We start from the raw sequence: 17,123 nt of genomic DNA, 5'->3' as shown, positions 1-17,123 counted from the left end.
CCCGCCTGAGTCTGGGATCTGGAGCTCAGAGTCTGCGACTCCCTCCCGATTGAAAACGCTAACCGCGCCCTCCGCCGCCAGCCCGCTCGCGCACTCTGCACCTCAGAATTTGACTTCAGCACTGTGCCTCCTCTGAGTGTCCGTATGCGTTTCTCTTTCCTCCTAGTTGTAGGACTTCCACTCAGCCAGCGTTCCTGTGGTTCTGGGTGATGTCCCTTCCGTTTTTTGGTTTCACTTTGGAAGTAGTTGTTCAAAGCAGCAAACTCCGGCGTTAACCTATGCCGCCATCTTGGTTCCAGACAGGGCAAATACCATCTTTAGCTATCTATTTAACTTGATGGTAGTTTGTACAAATAAGGTGTGAAAATTGTATGTGTGGAGTATGTTGCAATTCAACTTTTCCTTGCTATTTGCAAAAGGGCCAGAGATTTTACTGTCTCTTTTAAAAAGTAGACACCTGGTATGACCAAACTCTAGATTAAAAACACCCCTCCCCACCCCCCAATTCCTAATATTTAGAAGAGAGCATGAAATCAAAGAGATTATTGCTCTGGGAATGGGAAGAAAGGTACCTATATAAACCACTTCTCCCCATATGAGTTCACCCCTTTCTGGTATGATATTTCTGTAGAAGTGTATACATGTGATTGCAGAGCTCAGCAGACATAATCCAGTTCTTTCCACCATAACTCCATGCATCCCCTGCGCTCCAGGGAGGAGCTGGCCCCAGTAGGAAATGCAGGTAGGAGTTAACTTATGCAGGGCTCACTGTGGGAGACAAGGTAACCTTCAGTGCTTTATTCATCAGCTCCCCATCACCTACCAAAGAATACAATCCCTTAACCTGCTCCTCAAGGATTGCCACGACCACTCACTTCATGTTGGTTATGGATATACTGCGAAGACTTTGCTTACAAAACTTTGCCTTTCTCTGATCATGCTGAGATACTTTGAACTGAATATGTTTGAACTATTGAATGAACGAACTAGAATTATGTTTGGTTTCCAAATTCTGTAAAATTTGGAATGATCTCTGCCCCAGGAGCCACATGGTTTAACAGGGAGATAAACCAAAGGGCTGAGGAAGGCTCCAGAAGGTTTGGTGCAGGAGCCCAAGTGCTCAGGTACAAGGCCCTGGAGCTCATGTAAACTGTCCAGGTGCCAGTGGCTTTGCCACCTTGTGTATAGCAGCGGGCATAGGTTCAGTGACCAGGCTCTGAAGTCTGTGAACCTTCGCTGTATCTCACATGTCACTCTCACTGCTTGCTTTATTATTATTATTATTGTTATTATTATTGTTTAAAGTATTACTCACTGGCTGGTTTTGACCTTTGAAGTGATGGAGGCACCAGATAACCAAAATAAAGACATGAGGACAGAATAACTAGTCAAAATCAAAGTGTATGAGCGAAAAGGGATGTTTTCTGGTTGCCACAAGTTAAATTTTTTCTTATAAATATATTGGCATAAAGAATAATTCCTGGGTACATTCCATTTGTCCTTTGTTTCCTCCCTTGTAGGGTTATATTATTATTGATGTCATTAAAAGTGCATTCATCAGGCCTAGCTGTCAGAGAGTTGCACTTATTTGGTGCCCACAGGCAGTTTTGAGGTAAATCTCTTGCTTTAGGGCATTAGCTGATCAATACCGACATCTATAGTGAGGGATTGTTTTCCCACCTCCCTCTGCATGAAATCACTCTGGACGGAGTGGGGCGTCTAAGAGAAGGTGCCCCTACAGACCCTTCCTTCTGCATCCCCTGCCTTTTCAGGAGGGGCAGCCTCCTAGGTCCAAGGAAAGGCCTTGGAAGGAACATGGCAGCTTCTGATCACCCCTAGCCCTGCCATTTTTTCAGCTTATTCACTCTTCCTTCCTGGTTTTCAGACTGAGAATCTCAAGTCTTATTTTGTCTTTGAAGTTTATGGGGCCAACATTCCTTCACTTCAAGACCAAAACCTTCCTGTTATTGCCTTTTTTTACTTATGAGGAGGAGTTTGTCTTATTCATTTCTGTAATTGGAGTCCTAGCAGGGACAATATACTTGACAGGTGGTTAATATTGCTGAACTGAATTAATTCCTAAAATGTGAGTTTGGTTTTTTTGTTTAATAAAAGGCCTCCCCCTGCCCTCTCTCCTTTCCCCCCCCCACTCACCTCACCTTCCCCTCCCACTAATTCAGCCGCATTTCTCTGCTAAATCACACCGGTATTCCACCAGCTTCATGTTCTTGGAGGCATGTCTTCTAGAGCCTTCTTACCAACTCTAAGCTGAACTGGTTGTTCTCTTCACCCAGTATGGAGGGGAGACCCTGGGACCTCACCTCATCCTCCTGGAAAGCTCCTTCTCTCTGTGTCAGACCATCCGTTTCTTGGATCCCATGTGGCCTTTGGTTTGGTTTACTGTCTCCCTTTGGTCCTTCAGTACTTTCCTGATAAAGGGTATATGGGAGGTAAATTATTTTAGGCTTTGCTTGTTGAAAATACTTTTATTCTATCTAACAACTAAATTAATGGTTTGGTCAAGATTTCTCCTCAGAATTTTGAAGGCATTCTTTTCCTTTCTTTGATTAGCTCATGCTACTGATGAGAAGTCTTATTCTTAATCCTTTGTATGTAACCTGTATTTTTCTCTCTGGAAGCTCTTTGTTCTCAGGGTTCTGAGATTTCACCATCATGTGACTTGGGAGTCTCCTAGCAGTGACTGTGGTGACAGCAGTGACGGAGGCACAGGCTCCAGAGTCTCACTCTTTAGGTTCAAATCCAGTGCCACCACTCATAGCTTTCTGACCTCTGTGCCTCAGTTTCCTCATCTTGAAATGGAGATGATAATAGTACCTACCTCATAGGGTTTTCGTGAGAATTAAATAAATTAATATCTGTAAAAAGCTAAAAACAGTGTTATTTAAGCATTATCTTTTATTAACATTCAAATATGAAAAAATGTTCTCTTAGAGTTCTGTGAAGTTTCTTGACCCTGTGCCTTGAGTATGAATGTTGGTCTTGAGAGGGGGGATGGTTGTACAGGGGAAGATGTGGCTGAGTCTCTGATGTGAGACGAATTTCAATAGGGCAAGGCTGATAAAGAAATAGGTAACTGCTATTGCTGGTAAGACACCCCTGGACTATGGATTCTCAGCTCAGGATTGGAATAACAGGGAAAGGAAAGACAATCTTTGAAGAAATCTGGTCACTCCAATTTAGAATTCAGATATGCTCCCTGGAAAGGTACTTTTGTTTTTCAGTTTAAAAGGAAATATCATGACATAGATTGAGAATGACAGAAAAATGGGAGGATGCTTTGGAGATTCTTGGTGTCTTTATGAATGAGAAATATCTGGTGATGATGCTGTCATTGTTAGTCGTCATTAATGGTTAAGCTGGACCAACATAGGCATTTCCTAATTTCTATATTAGGAAGTCAAACAATTATTTACCCTTCTAGTAATTGAAATTTTAACATATAAAGTGTTCACGGACTTATACTCAAAATGCTCTATTGATAATAGGAATGACAATTCAGGGTAATTCAAGAGCCCCAATTAATGAGAGAAAGCTCTACATTAAATAATAATTCCAAATAATTCATTTAGAATAAAAATTTTTGAAATCACCATTTTGTACCACTCTCATGCAATAATTGATTTGAAGGCCATTAAGAGATGCTAAAACCACTAGTTGAAAGGGAGGGGGAAAGGAGTATTCACCTGGTGCCAAAGTATTGTACGTAGGATACTTACTATTTGCAAAGAGGCTTCCATTACAATGGACAGATATGCTATCAACAGATGATCCCACTATTCAAACACCACATCACTAATAGTGAGATAAGCCACATGTGGATCCCAATGTAATAAACATATTTGCCAAAATATCTTTATCCTGATTCTAGTAACTAAGCTTTTAGGTCTGACTTCCATCTTAGAGAATAGGAGATAGAGGAACCAGGAACATGATACCATGAGGAAAACATCAAGCCAATCCAGAATGTGGAACACTCTACAACTAACATTATCTTTTCAAAAAGGGGCCAGGACAAGGAGACTGGTCTACATTATGATATTTAGGAGATATAATCATATGTAATGCATGATCCTTGATTGGATTTTGGTTGAAAAAACTATGAAAGATATTTTTGGCATGATGGGCAAAATTTTAATAAGGAATGGCATTAGACATACTATGCCATCAATGTTAATTCTGTCAGGTGTCCTAATAGCATTGTAGCTATGTAAGAAAATGTCCTTTTCAGGGGGAGAGGGGAGACTGCCAGCAGAAGCATTTAGGGGTGTGATTTCATGTCATGATGTAATTTGCTCTGAAATAATTTAGATAAATTGATATGAAGCAGGTTATGGCCAAATGTTAACCGTTATTGAACCAAGATGGTAGGTACATGGATATTCATTGTTTTATTCTACTTTTCTATTTGTTTGAAAAATTTATATTAAGAAATTTAGGGAAATGGCCTGCAGATGCAAAGTTGTGTACATCTGGCCTGACAGTGTTTTGGAAGGAACACGAGTGAGTGTGTCAAGAGCCACATTTGCTTTGGGCACCCTGGAAGGAGCATTTGCTCTGTGTGTTCTCCACAGCAATGGCGTGAGATAGTCATTCGCCCCAGAATATAGGAGAGTTTTGGAAGAATTAATGTGCTTCCCAGAGTGCCCACGTCATTGTCAGGAATAATTTCCTCACTGGAGGGATCAGATTGAATGATTTACGTTAGGACTGCAATGGAGATGCTCCTTGTTTGGTTGCTAGTGAGATTCTCTCCCCCCAAATCAATTCACTTAAAATGACCTCCTTTACGTAAGTTTTTTTTTTTTTTAATTTTACTATTTTTTTTATTGCTTAAAGTATTACAAAGGGAATTACATATGTGTCCATTTTATCCCCCCGCCCTAGACAGTCCCCTAGCCTCCCCTATCCCCCAGTGTCTTATGTCCATTGGTTATGCTTATATGCATGCATACAAGTCCTTTAGTTGATCTCTTACTCCCCTACCTCCTGCCCCCCAACCCTCCCCGGCCTTCCCGCTGCAGTTTGACAATCTGTTTGAGGCAGCTCTGCCTCTGTAACGTAAGTTTTTTTTTAAAGGATGTATTTTCTTTTCTTTTTTTAAAGCAAACATCATAAAGTAGTTGTCCTATCCATTCAGGCATCGATGTAGAGGGAGAGTTAAAATGTGGAATTGCTTCCTGCAGTGCAAAATTGTTCTTAAATTGTACTTGTTGCTTAGGAAGTGACTTCACAGCCCCAACCAGTTCCTTCGTTTCTGACATGATTTCAGGGAACTGGACTGTGCCATGTTACGCCGCCTGGAGAAGAGGATTCTGGTTGACCTCCCCAGCCAGGAGGCCAGGAAAGCCATGATCCACCACTGGCTGCCCCCCGTGAGCAAGAGCAGGGCGCTGGAGCTGCACACGGAGCTGGAGTACGGCATGCTGAGCCAGGTGAGCGGCCCTGGAGAGGCATCGCCGGCCAAGCAGCCGCCACATGACCATCTTCTCGGCAGGATCTTCTCATGAGCTGCTCGGAGCCTCTTCCTTGAGTCACTTAGAAACGATCCAAGCTCCCCAACAATGCCACGGGCCTCTTCTTCATGAAAGAATGAGCTCTTTGTCACTCGGAAATATTCAAGCAGGGAGAAGCAATATGAAATAGCAAAAATAGCACAGGGTTTAGACCTGGAGAACCTATGTCAAATCCTTGCCCTGTCAGCTGCTTACTATCTGTGTGACCTCAGGGAGTCACTTATTCTCTGAGCTTCAGCCTTTTCATCTATAACAGCGGTTCTCAACCTGTGGGTCGCGACCCCTTTGGGGGTCGAACGACCCTTTCACAGGGGTCGCCTAAGACCATCAGAAAACACATATATAATTACATATTGTTTTTGTGATTAATCACTATGCTTTAATTATGTTCAATTTGTAACAATGAAATTGGGGGTCACCACATGAGGAACTGTATTAAAAGGTCATGGCATTAGGAAGGTTGAGAACCACTGATATATAAGATGGGTAACAGATATGCCACAAAGGATTACTGTGATGATTAAATGAGAAGTCTTTTACAAATCCAAAAGCTCTAGGTGCATATCTGTTGCCTTCATTGTCGCTGCTATCATTGCCTTCTCTGAGTGGACACTTGAACTTGATGTTCATTGAGGTTCCTCTAAGGCAGCTTATGGTCTTATTTGCAAGAACAAAAATGTCTACTTAAATTTGATCATCCTTGGATTTGGCACAAGGGCCCCATTAGACTAACATGGGTGGTCTAGTCTTCACCAACATCTTATAGCATATATTTGCGGGGAATTAGGAAGTTGTTGCCCAGCTTCTTAGGTTATCCAAACATGTTAGAGACCTCTCTTTCCCCAAGCATTGTCTGTCTGGGAATCTCTGTACAGTGTCCATGTGGGGCAGATCCAGAATCTAAACAGGGGCTCTGATATACTGGGTCCTGACCAGAAGGATGTGATCACCACCAACATTCTGCCTGCTGACCAATGGCTGGTTTGGGGCTCTTTCAGGAGACTGAGGGCTACTCAGGCTCAGACATTAAGCTGGTCTGCAGGGAAGCAGCTATGCGGCCTGTGAGGAAGATCTTCAATGCACTTGAAGATCACCAGTCAGGTACAGCTGGGACCACAGCAAAGGTGCTCTGGGAGGGAAATCTGTTTAAAAATCCAACTTTCACCAGCAGGTGGAGCCTTGCGCCCGTTCTTGGGGGCTCTTTGCTCTTGCACACAATCTTGGTCTCTCTTTCCTGCACTCACTCAACTCCTTCCTCCTCTGGTGTTCTGTTTTGGATCCACTTTGCCCCAGATGATAAACTCCTTAGGGCTCGGGCTTTTATTTCTCTGGCACACGATGATGTTGGGCTGGATCCACTGCGGCACTATATAAATATTAAATAAAACTTTGATGATACATTTAAATCACATATTTTTGTCTGGACTTCAGGGGCTGAGTTGTACATTAAAGAATTTTCATCTGAGCCCTCTTTAGTGTTGACTTTTCTGCATTAACCATTAAGAATGTTGCATTATGCATTGTCTTTAAAGAAGGTCTCTTAGCATTTCAAGATCATTGATCACCATAAGGTCGATTGTTATGCTGTTACTGTTGTTTTTATCTAGAGAGCAGCGATTTACCTGGGATCCAGCTGGGCACAGTGACCACTGCTGACTTTCTGGATGTGTTAGCTCACACCAAGCCTTCAGCAAAGAATCTGACTCAGAGATACTCAGCCTGGCAAAGTGAGTTTGAATCTGTTTGAAATCACATTGACCCTGACCTGGCCACAGAGACAACCACAGAGGCCTTCTGCTTTATTGTGTAAGTGGAAGAACATAATGATTGGAATAAGAGGAGAGAAACTCATTCTTGAAGACTGAATTAATTTGGACAACTGCATTGCTTTAGAAATGAGATATTTTCATTAATTTTTCATAATTGATGTCAGCAAAATATTAAAGATTTCAATTACAGTCAGATGTGCTATTAGGTCATACAATGGAGACTTTTCTTACAATTAAACTCTGTAGAATTTTGAAGAACAATCTGTTGCCGTGTTCCTCATTTGTGACTGGGATTTTCCTTTTGACGGAAAGAAAAATGTAGTTAGGAAAAGTGTGTTGGAATGCAGGGGGTGGTTCTGAGATGGGGAGCCAATTGGAAACTAAGCTTGATAGACCATTTGACCTACAGACAATTCAAGGGTGGATAAGGACGGGAACAGAAAAGGAAATGCAGGGTCTATTTCTTCTGACAATATTCTGAATTTCATCAGCTCTCAGTACTTCTGACCTCAACCAGTTTTATCAGCAGCAAACCCCTAGCAGAGTAGGCCTCACTTGGAAATGTCACTCCATCTTTAGAGACTGCTGCTTGGAGTCTAGAGCTAACAGCAGTGGTGACTAGCACACCACCACCACTAGCTACCAGTCTGAACATTTTGAGTTCTGATCCCTAATAACATCTTTTGACTTTACTGTGTGCGCTGCCTGTCTCTTCCCATCACACAGCACCTCGTTGGACCCAAAGCTTCGGCTGGAGTATCCGAGCTTCTAGAACAGCCATCCCCAGTCTCCCTGCTCTTAGGCTCCTTCATCTCTCCATATGGGTCATGAACAGCTGGAAGCATCTCCCTCAGAAACCCCCATTTGAGAAGCATCCACTTTCAACTCCTGATAAATTCTGAAGGCTTCCACTAATAACATCATCGCCACCCCCAACTAGAACTTATCTACAGTAAGTCACCATCTTTTACTTGCCTTGTTTCATCATCCCTGCAAGACAGGCTCCTCTTCCAAAGAAAAACTTCCAGTAAATGGGACATTTGGATAGGTAAATATTCCAAAGGACTTTGTTTACCCTTTTAAGCAAAAACAAAGCATGAGGGGGGACATTATTTTGAGTAGAATATTCTCAAATTTCTCTTAAAATGCACTCATGGGAAACTGTAAATTTAAAATACACCTTACATAACAAATTCAAAGTAAACAAAAAGATATTTTACCATAGGATATGCTAAAAAATACTTCATTAGCTATTACCCTATGCCACACTAGTGATACCTGATGCATAGGTCTCTGAACTAAATGGCCGCAGGCTGCTAACTGTTCAATTTCCAACATCTGCTTCCTGTGCTTTTGGGTTATTTCCTTGGTCAGGCTGCCAGCTGACATTTCTTTTAGTTGGTAGTCCATTTGCTTGTGGCTATTTGTCCTTTCTGATTTCATAAAATCCCAATTAGCTGGATCCACTATTTTTAATTTGTTGTGGTTAGAAAGTAGATAAGTACCCTGACTGATTTGGCTCAGTGGATAGAGCTTCGGCCTGCGGACTCAAGGGTCCCAGGTTCGATTCTGGTCAAGGGCATGTACCTTGGTTGCAGGCACATACCCAGTGGGGAGGGTGCAGGAGGCAGCTGATTGATGTTTCTAACTCTCTGTCCCTCTCCCTTCCTCTCTATATAAATCAATAAAATATATTTAAAAGACAAACAAAAAAAAGTAGATAAGTTTGCATTGTATGTGTATCTAACAGTGAACACATAAAGGGCAGGGCCCTGCCGAAACCGGTTTGGCTCAGTGGATAGAGCGTCGGCCTGTGGACTGAAAGGTCCCAGGTTCGATTCTGGTCAAGGGCATGTACCTTGGTTGTGGGCACATCCCCAGTGGGAGATGTGCAGGAGGCAGCTGGTCGATGTTTCTCTCTCATCGATATTTCTAACTCTCTATCTCTCTCCCTTCCTCTCTGTAAAAAATCAATAAAATATATTTTTTTTAAAAAAGGGCAGGACACTCTTGTGGACATCCTTTGTAACCATATTTGGGCCCTTTTAGCTTACGGCTGCCCGTTCCTGACTCCTCTCAGGGTTAAGTGTGGTTTTGCCATCCCTCACAGTAAAGACACCCAATCTTCTTCCACTTCCAGAACCCCACACACAGTCCACTGTGTACCGAACACATCTCCACATCCTTCCTCCATTCCTTTTAAGAATCTCCAAGTTCATCTTGTAATACTTCCAACTTCATTCATTCACATATTTAATCCTTCTCTCCTTTCTCCCTTGCAAAGATTGTCTCCAAATAATTATGCATGTGTTTTCAGGTCACACTTTTATTTTGGTGAGTTCTTTTTTAAGACAGTTTATATATTAAAATGACTTCTGCTTTGGATGAAATTAAATGTAGCTCTTTCATCCCTCTGCCCTGTCCCTACCACACAAGTATGTCTTTTCTTATCATTCCAAATAGTCATGTTATGACATTAGGTTAACTCAGTAATCGGTATTCACTTCAGAGCCAATTAGTGAATCAGGATTAATTTTCTTTTTTGGTGACTTTTGTCTTACCTGGAATGAATAACTGCCATTTCCCCCCATTTGCTTAGTTTTCTAAGGATCTTTTTTGCAACACATCCTTCAGATCAGTTACCCATCAGTATTATTTTCCAAATGGCCAAATATCAGACAAATTTTCAATTCTACCCCTGGGCCCTCTGGTCCTGGGATGCAAGGGGAAGGGAACTGAGGACCCCTGTAGTATAAGTAGACATGTGCCTAATTCCCAATGTCAGCCCCTCCTCATCTCACCCTGGCCCACTGCCACACCCACTGTCCCCAAGGCCTTAACTTTCATGGTTTCACTTTTTCAGAAAATAAACCTCCATTCTCCTGCCTAGGCTGGGGGTACTCATCTGGCTCTCAGGGTGGGCAGGGTCTAGGGCTCCATTGTGTTTACCAGCTTTCAAACAATTCCTTGCTCTCAACCCTGCCTCACACCTCACTTCCTCTCTACCTGGTACCTCCCAGCCTTGATTCTTTGAGGTGGTTCTTCAGGATGAATTTTGGCTCTTTTCTTTGCGCTGATTTTAATTACCAACACTGCATTCACTTACCGTCTTCCAAATTCTCACATCCTCTCATCCACTGATGTCTCTTCTACTGTTCTCTTGCAGGTTGTCTTCCTGGATTTATGCATCCTTTCTTCCTTTCCTCCTTAGTAAGGCTTTGAAAGAGACCACCTAACATATATGATTAATCCACTATGTTTATAGAATCTATGATTATTTTTAAAGTAGATTAAAAGCACACCTGAGTTTATAGGGCTATGGGAGATTGACCGATTAATTGAAGGAAGAAAATGTAACCTAAGCCAACATGTGGTGTTTTCTTCTAAAGCAGAGGTCAAACTCAAATTCCTTTAGAAGCCTAGGATGTAGTAACACATGAGTAAAGCGAGGGGGGTGTAAGACAAGGAAGAGTTGGGGAACATGGGGAAGTGGAGAGGGCCAAAACTCTCTGAATGGCAATAGTGACTCAGCTCCAACTGAATACAGAAATTCAGACCTAACCTTGCCAGATCTTCCAATCTTCCGAGGAAAGCCAGTAATTGATCTGCACTTGAAATACCTGACAGATGTTGGCCCTACTCATCTAAAATAACCCCGCCTGTTGGGAAAATTGGACAGATACATGCAAAAAATGAAACTAGACCACCAACTTACATCATACACAAAAACAAACTCAAAATGGATAAAGGACATATGACGGGAAACCATAAAAATCTTAGAAGAATCCATAGGCAGCAAAATGTCAGACATGTGTTGTAGCAATATCTTTACTGACACAGCTCCTACAGCAATGGAAACTAAGGAGAAAATAAACAAATGGGACTACATGACAATAAAAAGTGTCTGCACAGCAAAAAAAAATCCATCGACAAAACAAGCCCACTGCATGGGAGAACATATTTGCTAATGTTATCTCCAATAAGGGTTTAATCTCCAACCTTTACAGGGAACTTAAACAACTTAACAAAAGGAAGTTAAACAATCCAATCAAAAAGTGGACAAAGGACCTACAGAAAGCCTTTGAAAGAGGATATACAGAAGGTCAAGAGACATATGAAAACATGCTCAAAGTCACTAATCATTCAAGAGATGCAAATCAAAACAACAATGAGGTACCATCTCACACCTGTCAGAATGGTATCATCAACAAATGACAAGTGCTGGAGAGGATGTGGAGAAAAAGGAACCCTCTTGCACTGCTGGTGGGAATGCAGACTGGTGCAGCCACTGTGGAAAACAGTATGGAGTTTCCTCAAAAAATAAAAAATGGAACTTCCATTTGACCCACTAATCCCACTTCTAGGAATATATTTCAAGAAACCAGAAACACCAATCAGAAAGGATATATGCACCCCTATGTTCATAGCAGCACAATTTACAATAGCTAAGATTTGGAAACAGCCTAAGTGCCCATCAGCAGATGAGTGGATTAGAAAAACTGTGGTACATCTACACAATGGAATACTATGCTGCTATAAAAAAGAAGGAACTCTTACCATTTGCAACAGCATGGATGGACCTGGAGAGCTTTATGCTAAGTGAAATAAGCTAGTTGGAGAAAGATTAATATCACATGATCTCACTCATTTGTGGAATATAATGAACAACATAAACTGATGAAGAAAAATAGAGCCAGAGGAAAAAAATATTTTAAAATAGAAGTAATCCTGTTATTTGCAGGTTTTTAATATTTCCTACAACTTGTGATATTATGTTAGTACAGTTTTGGTAATATTAAATTTTTTTCTTGAAATATTAACGTTTATTGCATTAATATTATATTTAAAATAGTTTTTCTTGCAATATTAATGTTTATTGCATGTAAATGGCTATTTTGTATTTACAATGTGGTAATAGTTTTATTTTGTATATTGTAAAATAATAACATTAATTATAAAATAACCCCCTCACTCTTACTGGCTTTAGTCATCTTCATCACTTTATCAGTATCTGTTGTATGTTTCATCTGCATACCCTACTCAAATGTTAACACCATGGTTGTGATCCTTTTGACGCTGCTGTTGAATGAATGAAACATTTGGCACTGGCCAAAGCACTTAGCTCACTGCACATGACCTCCTCTCTGATAGGACTTATACAACCCCTTGAACTTGCCAGTGTCCTTTGCACTATTAGTTCTATTTTTATATGCAATGATTTCCCAACTAGAAGATACGCCTTTAAGGAGTGGGAGCTACATTCTGCTCTCTCTTCCTTAGTGCTTTACACACTAGTGGGCACTTAATAGTTGGATCTTCTCAGGCACAACAGCTAGTGAAACAAATAGGTGTTGAGATGTGTATGACACGAGAGTAAGCACTGAAAAAAGTAAGGTATTCAAATTGTTTGATTTTAACAAATACATAGTTTAAATTATGATATTTTCTGGTGCTTAGGTGCCTTGCTCTGGATGTCTATTATAGGTACCCGAAGACTTCAGTTTCATATTACAGAAACAATGATTGATCCAAAACCAATCGAGCACAACCTGTGTTTTTTACTTACCTGTCCAACATGCTACTGTAATATTTAAACGTGAAGTTAAGGTGAGGAAACTTCTGGCATCCACAGCTACAGGTGTTTGATGGAACTGTCGCTTAGGGTGAGCTCCCTTTCCTTTCCTAGACATTACAATCGGCTCTGACAGATGTAGAATGGTAGTAGAGCTATGCAAAACTAGCAGATTCTGGAGGTGTGAGGGAAGGTGCAACATGCAAGCGTCTCCTCCACTGGCCTGGGGCCTCGTCCTCCTCCACCCTAGCAAGAACCTGGCTCACAGCAGATACTCAATAACCATCTCCCGACAACGGGTGTTCTCCAGTACCCTTTCTAGTCCTAAGATGTCACTTAGTCCCTATTCTGGGCCCAGGACAGAATTACAGTAAACCGGATACAAATACTGTCCTTGAGGTTAGGGACCACAAGATAGCCCTTTACATGGGAGGGCTGAAAAATGAAGTCCTTTAGATAGTTTGGTTTTAAAATCTGCTTCATGAGGCCCAAGACAGACCAACCAGCTGAGCTGGGAAAATTTATACTAACCTGGATCTAAACCAAGATTTTTATTTATCCTCATGAACCTGTGGACAGGTGGCTAGTGAGCCCAATATAATGTTTGTTAAATCAGTAAAATATCAAACTGAGATGGTAAGGGCCCATGGGGCCAAACCAGAATGAAGCAAAGTAGAGAAGCCATTTCTCTTCGCTGGATGTTATGCTTAAGTGATCTCACCCATTCCTGTCACTCTATTTAATTCCTGGCCATCAGTGATGCCTACCTCTTGGCTTTGGCTCTAACCCAGGGGTGGGCAAACTTTTTGACTCGAGGGCCACAATGGGTTCTTAAACTGGACCGGAGGGCCGGAACAAAAGCATGGATGGAGTGTTTGTGTGAACTAATATAAATTCAAAGTAAACATCATTACATAAAAGGGTACGGTCTTTTTTTTTTTTTTTAGTTCTATTCATTTCAAACGGGCCGGATCCCGCCCGCAGGCCGTAGTTTGCCCACGGCTGCTCTAACCTGTCTCCAGAGCATTGGATCCATTATTTCCAAGTGTCTAAGGGGGCTTCCCCTATGGCAACAAGTCTAAAATGAATCTTATTTTGTTCTCCTCCCCCCCCCCCCGCACCCCCCACCCACCTTCTAAAATTAAATTCCTTCTAAACAGCTAGTTTTGTATTGGTTCAGTAACCATCTGAGTGCCTGTGCTGTAGCAGATATTTTTTTAAAAAATGAGCCACAGCTCTGTCTGGTGGGGACAAGAGACGTGTGAAGACCTAAGTGCAATCTAATAAGTGCTATGCTGCTCGAAGGTGGGAATACTCCTCTCCATCCTGCAGTCAGGATGACATCACAGAGGACGGATGGAGTATTTATGTCTGTGTGTTCCCCTCAGCTCCCCCATGAGTAAGGGTCCTCCAGGCTAACTCCTTTTCTTACATGCTTATTTCCTAGTCTGGCACGTAACACAGAGCAACTAGCAAACAATCACTGATCTAGGCGCCCTGCACCAGGCACCAACCAGCACTCTACCTGCACGCTGAGCTTCTCTGAGTGTGGCTGTGCTCCGAGGGAGCTGAAATGTAACAGAACATCTTTCTTTTTTTTAAACTCGCAGGAAGACTTTCCCCATTGTAGGAACTATAGAGAGGAATTCCACCAACCCTTTCCACATGGTTAAACATTGTGGATACTGCTACACCACCACCACCACCACCACCACCAATATCTAGCATTTGCTTGATTCTGTTCTAAGTACTTAATGTATGAACATGAATTTAACCCTCACAACAAGCCTATGTGGTGGACATGATCGTTATCTCCATTTTTACAGAGAAGGGAAAGGAGGCATGCCAGGCTAGATCACTTGCCCAGGATTACAGAACTAGTTACGTGCTGGATGGCTCCCAAATCTATGCTCTCTGCCACTCACTCATCTTTCAATCTAGGGTTGTGGTCCTGTCACATCTATCTCTAGGATGTTTAGGTACCAAGTTGGGGCATCTGCAAAAACAAGAAGAGTGATCACCAAACTACCAAAAGGAGATGAGAGGAGCTCCCATTTATTTAGCTTTGCTCCCTCCCATCTAAGACCAAGCTGATATCTAAACAAGAATCAAAACCCAAAGCTCATTAACATCAGTGTGTGCTTCAATAAGGTGAACACTACAATGATGTACAATTACATGCTAATAATTCAATGCCCAAGAGTCCTGTAACACAATTGCAAAGGCCCAGGATTATCACAGTATGCAAATGCACTAGGAAAATCATTACCTACTTAGTCCCCTTCATTTTGGTGGGTTTAACATGAGAAGAATAATCCATGCTACCAGACGAGATTTCATTTTACAGCTGTAGTAACCAAGTACATAAAAGCCTGAATCTGTCCCAATAGCTTCTAAAAGATTTTTCCCATAGTGTCAGAGGCAAAAATAATGAAATCTTGCAAATGTACAGTAAATAGGACCCTCGTGGACACTAACTTCAAAAATGCATGGTCTATAAGACATTAAAGGCTTGATTTTAGTTTCTGCACTGTTCCTGTTAATAACAATGTCTAATTAAAACATCTGTAAAATACTGATAGTTTTAATTTTACATAAAATTTCCAAAACAACTGTTACACACTATAATAGGTATCTGCAATGAATAGGTTATTAATGGAAATATTATTTTAAATTAAAATCAGGTTCTAAATTTAAATTAGTCATCTCTGGCTAATGAAGAGAAAAAGAAGTCATCCGTGCTGGGAATAATACTCCAGATAATCTAGTTTTCAACATCCGTTAAAGCAAATTCATTCAATCACTTGGGCTAAAGGACAATTTATTTTGCTTCTTCTGACTTGTACTCTACTTGGCACTTTTGATGAGTTTCACAGCTGAACTGAATATTAAAACTATAGCGTAATGCATCTTTCAACTTCATTCACAATCTGAACCCACCCTCCCAATTTAGCAGTGAGGAGACAGCCGAGAACTCAACTCCCTGCAGTAGCTTCTCCCTCCCAGCCCTGCCTAATCTGATGAATATTTTAAAAGGCATGGCATAAAATCTCAGCTTTCCTTTTCTTCAGGTCTCATCTTCTTTTACAAAATACAACAAAAGAGATAAGCAAGGCTTAGTGGCTAGCTATAATTCAATACCTTTCTTTCTAATTAGTGCACAATACAAGCGGGTTACACATCTCAGCGCTGGGGACTGTGTCTGCCTGTGCTGGCGCTGAGTCGGTAAGGAATTCATTCCAGACGATGCAAAGCTGCATTTCAAGTTGCTTCTGATTCACACAATGGTTCACAGTAGATGCTGCAGAATGTGGTCCACAGCATGAGGGAAACTCTCACACGTTAAGTAAGGAGGTGGACTAACTTTTTCTTCATCTGCTGCTCGGTATTTTCCTGAAATGGAAGTAAAGATAGTGAACGAAGGCTACTGCTAGAATGCCAGTGATCACAGCCTGTGGACACCTAGGCCACTGCAGAACCACCCTTCCAATTACTCGAGAATCAGGGTCCATATCTCCCAAAGCACCTTTTACTGAGGCTTCAGGATGCAATGAGGCAATTCAAAGAAATACCACATTCAGCATTTTCCAGGCCTACCTCTAGCCATTCACAATCAGAGGTACTGGGTCACCTGACAGCTAAGGGTCCCTTAGAACTCCACAGCTGATGAAATTATTTTCTACCCCCACAAGCCCTGAGGACAGAAATGGTGAGTAAATCAATGCTTTTAAATGGAAGCCCAGACCCCACAGGGCAGAGGCCCTGTCAGCTCCCAAGGGTGACTGCTGCCAAGCAGGAGCCCTACGCGCCTGGCACATAAGAGCGCCTGGGGGTGGGGAAGGGAAGAGTGACGGATGCTCATAGGTACGGGCCAGACCGTGTACATGGAGGGGCTCAAGGGGCAGGGCACTGCCCAGCTCTCCCCAGACTCTGGGCCTCAACACAGCAGAGGCCCCATTTCACACAGTGGTCACAGAGAGCTTTTACTAATGAAAATCAGATGACTTGTGGTCTCTATTTAAACACTCTTACTGGGTCCCCCAGCCCTTTGGAAAGAGCCCCAAATCTCTATTGTTGCCTAGCAGGCCTCTGACATGGGCCCCAGCAGCCCTGTCACCCCGGCATGTGCACTGGTCACAAGGCTGCAGTCCTAGACTGGACCTGGCTCTTTTGAGGACTGTCACACCTGCTATTCTTTGCCTGGAACATTCTTCTCACCCGATTATCACCCTCATACTTCAAGTCAGA

At 42.0% G+C, this 17,123-nt stretch overlaps 2 protein-coding genes across 12 annotated transcripts in view; one reads left to right on the top strand and one right to left on the bottom strand.

The window, feature by feature from the left end:
- The window catches only part of KATNAL2 (katanin catalytic subunit A1 like 2), a 36,114-nt gene extending 28,806 nt beyond the window's left edge, over window positions 1-7,308 (top strand). For both annotated transcript variants that reach the window (XM_036322049.1, XM_036322048.1), the window contains exons 12-14: window positions 5,291-5,453; window positions 6,533-6,635; window positions 7,142-7,308. In XM_036322049.1, coding sequence (XP_036177942.1) covers window positions 5,291-5,453; window positions 6,533-6,635; window positions 7,142-7,281 — 406 coding nt within the window. In that variant the 3' untranslated portion in view covers window positions 7,282-7,308. The remainder of the gene's footprint in view (window positions 1-5,290; window positions 5,454-6,532; window positions 6,636-7,141) is intronic.
- A 966-nt stretch (window positions 7,309-8,274) lies between these two features.
- The window catches only part of HDHD2 (haloacid dehalogenase like hydrolase domain containing 2), a 33,444-nt gene continuing 24,595 nt past the window's right edge, over window positions 8,275-17,123 (bottom strand). For 6 of the 10 annotated variants that reach the window (XM_036322055.1, XM_036322057.1, XM_036322052.1 and 3 more), the window contains one exon: window positions 14,882-16,268. In XM_036322055.1, coding sequence (XP_036177948.1) covers window positions 16,165-16,268 — 104 coding nt within the window. In that variant the 3' untranslated portion in view covers window positions 14,882-16,164. The other 4 variants (XR_004969945.1, XR_004969946.1, XR_004969947.1 and 1 more) reach the window with 4 other exon arrangements.

Source organism: Myotis myotis, unplaced genomic scaffold, assembly GCF_014108235.1.
Source record: "Myotis myotis isolate mMyoMyo1 unplaced genomic scaffold, mMyoMyo1.p scaffold_m19_p_9, whole genome shotgun sequence".
NCBI lineage: Eukaryota > Metazoa > Chordata > Mammalia > Chiroptera > Vespertilionidae > Myotis > Myotis myotis.
This window is presented reverse-complemented; position numbering and strand designations above follow the sequence as displayed.